General features: G+C 31.9%; 2 protein-coding genes across 5 annotated transcripts; one reads left to right on the plus strand and one right to left on the minus strand.

Annotated features, from left to right (window-relative positions):
* The first annotated feature begins 254 nt into the window (after nt 1-254).
* On the plus strand, nt 255-2975 carry LOC115246379 (Golgi pH regulator). 3 transcript variants are annotated; one of them, XM_029825160.1, is made up of 8 exons: nt 255-312; nt 1000-1163; nt 1221-1327; nt 1413-1823; nt 1907-2088; nt 2162-2347; nt 2592-2657; nt 2748-2975. In XM_029825160.1, exons 1-8 carry the CDS (start codon nt 256-258, stop codon nt 2946-2948), a joined length of 1374 nt encoding a protein of 457 aa, XP_029681020.1. In that variant the 5' UTR covers nt 255; the 3' UTR covers nt 2949-2975. The 3 variants fall into 3 exon arrangements, with proteins under 3 accessions (XP_029681020.1, XP_029681021.1, XP_029681022.1); XM_029825161.1 differs by lacking the exon at nt 255-312 and adding an exon at nt 326-501; XM_029825162.1 differs by lacking the exon at nt 255-312 and adding an exon at nt 354-562.
* Nucleotides 2976-3358: 383 nt separating this feature from the next.
* Nucleotides 3359-7346, minus strand: LOC115246378 (neutral alpha-glucosidase AB). Of its 2 annotated transcripts, none has more exons than XM_029825158.1 (7): nt 7216-7346; nt 6592-6687; nt 6114-6524; nt 5686-6012; nt 5352-5601; nt 3689-5246; nt 3359-3605 (listed from the first exon to the last, which is right to left on the minus strand). In XM_029825158.1, the coding sequence occupies exons 1-7, from the start codon at nt 7230-7232 to the stop codon at nt 3493-3495; spliced, it is 2772 nt and encodes a 923-aa protein (XP_029681018.1). In that variant the 5' UTR covers nt 7233-7346; the 3' UTR covers nt 3359-3492. The 2 variants fall into 2 exon arrangements, with proteins under 2 accessions (XP_029681018.1, XP_029681019.1); XM_029825159.1 differs by lacking the exon at nt 7216-7346 and adding an exon at nt 6804-7058.
* Nucleotides 7347-8959: the final 1613 nt, after the last annotated feature.

Below are 8959 nucleotides of genomic sequence, written 5' to 3' on the forward strand. Positions count from 1 at the left end.
AAAAATCGAATTAAAAAAAAAATATATGATTAACATCAGACATATTGCTTTCGTATGCTCCCTCCCGTTTTAATAACTGGCAATATGTCATTTATAAAAGAATAATTTTTGTAGTGCTGGCAAAATCTGTATCAGAACCACTAATCAGAACACAGTAAAACAAGTGGCAACTTAAAGATCTATTTAGATGAAATTACATAGCCACAGAAAATGTATGTACAAGTAGATGAACCAATCACAAACCTAAAATGAAGAATGCCATATTGTTACATCCTGAATATTAGATACGTGATTGGTCGTAGTTTCTTTATAGTTAGTATTGTATGACTGTACGAATTCATTCGGATAGATCTTTATGCTATCGTGTTTAAAATTGCCTGCGTCCTGTCATCCTGTCAAATATACTAATCATAACCGGTCAAACTTTGCGATGCAAAGTGAAAATCGTGACAGCGAAAGATGGGTTTCATCGAGGACACTTTCGTGATTCTCATAACACAGGTGGAAATTTGTTTCCACTACGAAAATCAGTTTTATCGATACTTCCTGAACTGTGATTAAGGTTATAAAGAGAGTATGATGCTCTATAAGTGTATCTCACAATATTGTGTGAAAATGGTTTATTTTGCTATTTTAACAATGTTTAATGTAAAGTTTAATGTATATATAAAATTTGATGTCGACAAGTTTCAATATTTTTTATATTTTAGTTTTTTGCAATATTAAAACTGTGGCAGTAATTCCTTGTGGAGTATTAATATCTATGGATCTCTTTGCATGTGATATATTTATGAAACTGTAACTAAATTATAAAATGTATATATTTGAGAATATTACAATAAATTTCATATTGTAAAATGTTGCAGTTTATTTAGTAAAATATTGAATCTCTTCCATATAATTGTATGTTCCTATTTATTTTGACAAAAATATATTTCATACATAGACAATCTTTTCTATGTGACAGATAATTTCTATTGATTATCTTTCATATTCCAGGTAATTTTCTTCTTAGGAGGATGGGTATTCTTTGTGAAGAAATTATTCAGGGATTATGAAGTTCATCATAGACTAGTGCAACTAATTTTTTCGACAACCTTTTCATTGTCGTGCACCATGTTTGAATTAATTATTTTCGAAATAGCAGGGGTGCTTGACTCAAGGTAAGAAATAAAAGCACATTTTATTATTTAAGGTACAATATATTGCGCTTTCTTCAGTTCTAGATATTTTCATTGGAACGTTGGCCTTTATATGCTTCTATTTATGGTGATAGTTCTGATACCATTTTATATAGCATATTTTATCATCAGCAATATCAGATTTGGTATATAATTGTTGTTATAAACAGTTTTCTTTTTATTACTATTTAGTTTTATAAAATTTGATAAATGTTTCTGATTTGTACACAGTAAGACTGAATCTAATACGGCCACTGACAGTTATCATATATCTTTTCTATCTCTACTTATTTTGGAAAGTGGGTGATCCTTTTCCCATATTAAGCCCCAAGAAAGGATTGCTGTCTATAGAACAAGGCGTCAGTCGAATAGGAGTTATTGGCGTCACAGTAATGGCTCTACTCTCGGGTTTCGGTGCTGTAAATTATCCGTACACTTCAATGGCTTATTTTATGCGTCCGGTTTCTTATGCGGACGTGCAGTCTATAGAAAAACGATTGCTACAAACTATGGACATGATTATCGCGAAAAAAAAAAGAATAGCATTAGCTAAAAAAGGCGAAGCCGTTGGGCAAACTGAAACTCGATCTCGATTATGGGGGATGTTAAATCCATTGGGTGGTACAAAAGGAAACCAAGAAAGTAAATATTCTTATTCTCTTTAATTTTACATAGAAATTATGAATATGTTATGTATCTTAACGACGATACATATTGCTTTATAGCTATCAAACAATTACAAGTCGAAGTTACTGCTTTAGAAGAGTTATCACGACAATTATTTTTGGAAGCGCATGATATACAAAATGCAAGAGAACGTTTAAAATGGGCTGCCACTTGGCAAGGAAAATATTTTAATTTTCTGGGTTATTTCTTCTCTTTATACTGCACTTGGAAAATATTTATTGTAAGTGCATTTATTTAATAACTTTAATTTAAATAATTTTATCGCGAATAATTTATAATTATTATATTTACAGTCTACGATCAATATAGTATTTGATCGGGTTGGCAAGAAAGATCCTGTGACTAGAGGAATCGAAATTGCAGTCCATTGGATTGGTTTCAATATCGATGTCACATTCTGGTCGCAGCACATTTCTTTTTATCTTGTTGGTTGTATTGTTGTAACGTCCATACGTGGATTATTGTTAACTCTTACAAAGGTATATAAAATACATACAACTTATGTAGCAGTTCCATGCATGTTTATTCATTCTTTTAAATTTTTACAAAATAATCTATATATATATGTGTGTGTGTGTGTCCATGTTATATATGATAAACATTTTTAGTACTGTATTATATAAGTAAAGTAATGTATGTATGTTAAAGAACACGTAAATCTTTATTTTCTATTACAACATTATCAGTCTTAATAAAAATGCGCTCACTATTGACTTGTTTCAGTTTTTCTATGCTATATCAAGCAGCAAATCATCAAATATTATTGTACTTATACTTGCTCAAATAATGGTAAGGATAATATATTTGTAATTATAAATCATGTGTATGATTTCCTGGGTTATTTATATTCAAAATGTTGTGTACTATCTCTCTTTTCAGGGAATGTATTTTGTGTCTTCTGTGCTTCTTATGCGAATGAATATGCCAGCAGAATATCGCATTATAATAACGCAAGTATTAGGAGAATTGCAGTTTAATTTTTATCATAGGTGGTTTGATGTTATTTTTTTGGTATCGGCATTATCATCAATAGTGTTTTTATATTTAGCTCATAAACATGCACCGACGGAACACATATAACGAAATAAAAGTTACTTTTTATTTAAATTTGTCGCTTATTTTATGAAGTAGTGTACTCAAAACCTATATTTAATAATTCATTGGATAAATATTTAACAGAGATTATGGCAAAAGAGATTTTGACATATGTTTCAGAAGTGGTGTGTAATAATGTTTCTAAATTAAATATACTAACTTTTTTTACCACAATAGTCTCTGAAATGTTATTTTTTATATTTTTAATTAAGTTGTAGAAAATAAAATTGCACACAGAAAATAGCATCTATATAAACATCTTCTAACTATTATTATGCTGCTTGATTATACATATGTTGTAAATGCTACAAGCAAATATTAAAAATTTGTAAAAAAAAAAGATAATTATTTTGCAATAATTATTAATTAATAATAATTATATTATTCTCATAGTATACTTGAGTTGTATTTTTATTGTTCTAGGAAATATAATTATCCAAATCACAGATAACTGAAACATATATAGTAATAGAAAATTGATATTATGATATAGATTACTGAAAGTTGATTATGAGTCCATCATATAATCCTAATGTAATAATTCAATAGTCCATTCTTCCCCCATATTTACAGCTGGTTTACGTATTGTTAATACATTGTTATGTGGATTATATGTAGTTTCTAAAGTTACTCTTCCCATACCTATAAAAAATTATAATACATATATATTATTAATATAGATTTGTTATAAAATTGTACTATCATACTCAAATTTGATTACTCACTGTGGGATTCCAATTGGGCAGACTTAATTCCTTGTAGTGGATTGACTATGTCTATTCTTTCTAACCAGCTTTGTGTCTCATACGAAGCTAATTTATCTATTAGAGTTGAAGTTATTTTATTGTTGTCCAACATTATTCTTAGATATAAATACTTTCCATGACGATATTCAAAGCTGGCTTCATCATCAATATAAAGATTACCGCTAGCTTTGCCATTACTATCAGCGATTACTATTAGTGTGTAGGGATCATTTTTCATAGCAACTGTACTACGTCGTATCCTCATTTTTCGTGGAACGATGGAACCACTTCTTTGGAATACAGGGATCTTGTGGATCGTTACTGGTATTTTAATGTATCCAGCCTTTTGATAAGGTTGCATTGTATCAATATCATACCAAGTTACTTTGTTTTCTCCTGGGAAATAAACTGCTACTTCAGTGGCACCAGATTGAAATACTGGACGTACGAGTAGAGAATCGCCAAGTAGCAACTGATCATCGATAATAAATGTTTCCGATTCTGATGGATAATGCGCCCATAGAGGACGTATAACGGGTAAACCGTTTACTTCGTGCTCTCTAAAGAGCGTGTACCATAATGGCAAATAGGAGTATCGCAATCTGAGCACTTCACGGACTATTTGAGTAGTTTCTTCATTGAATGTCCATGGCTCGCGTCTCTTTGTCTCGATATGAGAATGCTGACGGAAGAAAGGTAACCATGCTGCGGCTTGATACCATCTAACGAACAGCTCGGAATCTGGATTCCTGAAGAAACCTCCCACATCGGCACCGCAGAACGATATTCCAGATATAGCAACTGAGAGACACATGGGATAACTTACGCGCAAGTGACTCCAGTCAGCCATATTGTCGCCAGTCCACATTGTTGCGTAGCGTTGCGATCCAGCAAAGAAGGATCTCGTTAAAATAAAAGGTCTTAAGGACCCGCCCGACCGACGGAATAAAGCTTCATATGTCGCACGGATATACATATGTCCATTAATATTGTGAACATCTCTGTGTTCCCAGCCTCCATGATGGATAAGATCCTTTGGCGCAGTTATTTCGGGTCCATTAAACACACTTGGTTCATTCATATCATTCCAAATATAAACGTCGTTAGTAGTACCATGAAATTTATCTAAACTATACAAGCCAACATAGTACTCGATAACTTTTGGATCGAAAAAGTCCAAATATGACGAGGATCCTGGCCAGCACCAACCCTCATAATCTTTTCCATCTCTGTTTTTGATGTAATAGTCCAAACTGGTTGCATCATTATGTAAAAAGTAATTATTGTCGCGTTTAATATGAGGATCGATAATAACAATCAATTTTCTGCCTTTGGCAGTAAGATTGTGTACCATTTCAAGAGGATTTGGGAATTTACGTGAATCCCATGTAAAATATTTTTTGTTATCGGTATATTCAATATCAAGCCACATAGCTTCCAGTGGCAAATCATGTGTATCAAAACTTTCAGCGATTGTTGCGACATCATCCTGATCATTGTAATTCCAACGGGATTGATGATATCCAATAGTAAACATCTAAAACAAGTTTTAAGAGAAACTGTAAGTTTTGGTTGATAAATATTTCTTTTACAACATAGCTTGAAAAGATTTTCATTTTAACAATTTATTTATTTCATATACCTGTGGTAAAGGAGCTGTGCCAGTCAGGACAATGTATTGTTTAAAAACATCAAGTGGTTTTGGACCCAACATGAAGAATACATCAATCACTCCAGATTCTGACATGAAATGAGCATCTACCTGGGATTTCTTAGTAGATCCAGATACAAAATTAACAATACTTTCTACAACATTGTTGTCTGCACTTGATAAAATGTCAATCCAAGTTTCTGCTGTATTATGCCAGAAAATACCTGATGATCTTTCCTTTCTAAAATATATTAATGCAAATAAATTTTGTATAAATATATTTTCATAAATCTCTTAGAAGTTATATATTTAATAGATTCTTTACCCATGAGCATAAAGAACAGGGATGGCACCATACAAAGCCATACGTTCGTTTGTTTCATATTCAAATACATCTAGATTGTACAGTCTATATGGATCGGTAGATTTAGTTGATTGTAATGCTAGCGAATCAGCATGTTCTGGTACACCGTAAGCATGCTCCGATCCAGGAAAGCTGAAATCCATGGCAACAGCTTCGGGACCATATGGTTTTGCATCACGATGTTCTTTGAAGTTTTCTTCCCAAGCACCAGGATCACTATCAGCACCATCACCAGGATATGTGGTATTATTTATTTCTGCACCTTCAGCATTTTCACCTTGTTCTGGTCTATAACAGAATAAAACAATATACATATATATAGTTTATCACTATTATATAATTCTACATAAAAGCTTTCAGTGTAATAATTGTCCTCTAGCAATAAATACCTTACTGGTTTGGTACGTAAATGCTCAAATCTCATAAGACCACGAGCATTTGCTGATATTGTTAAAACACCTTGGGAGTATAGATTTATTTTAAACGGATTAACATATAAGATAGCTTTGTTTTCGCCCTTTATTACGGTTATACTTTCAGTCGTTTTTTCCACAGAATCCAATTTTGTTTTTTGTGGCTGATCTTGAAGAGCATATTCATTTTCATATCTGGGATGCAATGGGTTCTTTTCATTGATGTATAACCTAAACGTGCTCTCTTTCAATGAGGTAAATTGTACCACATAGGAGACACCTGTATCTTTATTAAATAGATCTATAGTAATCATAGATTCATTCTGTATAAATGTATCTGGTAAAAGCTGATATGGTGTTTTTCCAGGCTCTACTTTCCTGCACCGTCTATAAGAAAACAAACTTTATATCTGTCTCTAAAATGACAATATTTGCAAAAATGGCTAATTCTTACCGGCAGAAGCTGTTTTGATCGCATCTTTTGAAGTTGTCTCTATTAACTGCATCGACAAGAAATAGAGAATATAGTAATATCAAAAATGGAGTTAACCTGAAAGGTTTAAAGCACAAAATAAATTAGATACTTGCTAAGATATAATACAATGTACTTTACATAAATCATAGATATTATAGTAAAAATAAATTATGTTTATCGGCGAGTATTACATTGTATGTACTATTTTATATTAGATTGTACAACAATTTGAGATGAAATACTGCCGGAAACGCGGCCGCGCAACAGATTATGTAGCAGTAATGACGTAAAACTGTGAACTTCCATCGCAAATAAGTAACAATATCATATTCGTTTGAACGACAGATTAGATTAGATCCACAGCGGACCCGGCACGATAAATGCACATTGAAAAAAAGTATTTATATCGTAAATAAGATATTGCGGGCAAAGAGACACGTAGACGATATCAACCAACAACCGGAATCCACGAAATCAGACTTAAAAAACTCAGCGAAATTACTATGCTAATTGTAAATGACACGAACAGACGATTTCTGTATGCCTGCGATAAATCCTTCATCATATGAAGATTAATAAAAAGCCGAAAATAATTAAACTCACCGCATATTTAAAGCCATATTTGAGAAGAATTACTGCTATATCACTTTCGCGATAACTCTGGGATATCGTGCAAGATTGATTTTACAGATGGCGTAACATGATCCTTTGTCGTAGAATCCCTAGTTGGATGTAATTGAATTTCACGCGTACGCTGATATATGTATAATTCTCAAGTGCATAAGTTCTTGTTTCTGTCTAAATTAAAGGTATTTATAATAAAGCATTTTATAATTTACAAGTGTTTTTATCATATCCAGAAAAGAATATTATGATATCGATTATTAAACAGCATTTTTGAAAAGTGCAACTTTGCTTGATATATGATCTATAAACCTCTAACTATATAATCTTGCTTTTTGATAAAAATCAATTTTATGGACAAGATAATATCTGATATCTCATATCTGAGTTGTTTTCTTTTGTGTTTACGAATTTTTTTCATCTATTTCTTGTTTTTATATCATGTTTTTATCACATTTCAAGATTTTTTACCTCTATATCGCATCGTGTGTGTGTGTGTGTGTGTGTGTGTTTTGAGATTTTATATATTGTTTTTAATATTGGGGCAAGTTTTAAGTAAAGTATATTGCAGTAAATTCATATTTCGATCATTTTCAACATTTACTAAAATATTTCGAATGTTTTATATTTTTACGCTAAATAATTATTGCCAGTTATATTGCGGTGAAGTGTGGCGGTTTCGATACTTCGATAGTTTCCATATTTCGAGAATCGCAACAGCGCTCTTTGCCTAGTAAATTTCGCGATCAATCGTGACTCGGTGGTGGATTGCGAGGTCATTTTCAGATCGCTTCGTATACTTCTCGCGATTATTACCGTTTAAAAGTGAGTGCGGCATGCGAAGAATTATCGAAAATATCGCGAATAAAGTGTTCTTTCTGTGTATCATATGTACAATCGTTATTTATCGTTTCGAAAATAGTAATCTGATATTTCGAATCGCGGTCGGTCATGGAACGTGTCGCGACATATTTTTTTTGCGGTTATTACTGTTTACAGACGAATTTCGCGCGCGAAGAATTCTCGTAAAGTATCAGATATTTGTCATAATCGCTTTTATATGCCAGTATCGCAATATTTTGATATCGACAATATGTGCTTATCTGTGTGTCCGCGAAATCGTACACAATCGTAATCTTCTTTATATAATATATTTCGTGCCGGTTTTTTTTTTCATTAAAATGTAAAGTTTGAAAATTTATGATGGTACACAATTATTGCCAGGTATATACATGCTGTTATTTTATAATTAATTACGTAAATATTATTGAAATCAATATTTTTTTGTATTCTCTTTACCAAGAAATGTTATTATATTTAATTTAATAAACTTTAAAAAAAGTTTAAAAAGAGTTTGCCCGAGTAAATAGACAATTATCGCTGTTCTTTCAAAGCAATGTTTGTTATAGCTATTGTGTAGTGGATACATAACGTAATTTACATGCATAATTTGTGTTTAACAGGTTTCTAATATTACGATGCTGATATCGCAAAACTAAAATCCCGCTGCCGATATCACGATACTGACATTAGGATGCTGACATCACGATGCTGATATCCCGATGCTGACATTTCGATGCTTGTTCTATATCAGGATTCCAGGATGGGAGGCATCTTTCGGTAAGTTTATTTTTCAATGTATTTTAAATAAAAAATTTTATCAACACCGAAAGTTTTATTACATTAATACGATAAAGAAAGTTACGAAATATATATATATATA

Source organism: Formica exsecta, unplaced genomic scaffold (genome assembly GCF_003651465.1).
Source record: "Formica exsecta isolate Colony F162 unplaced genomic scaffold, ASM365146v1 scaffold149, whole genome shotgun sequence".
NCBI classification, from domain to species: domain Eukaryota; kingdom Metazoa; phylum Arthropoda; class Insecta; order Hymenoptera; family Formicidae; genus Formica; species Formica exsecta.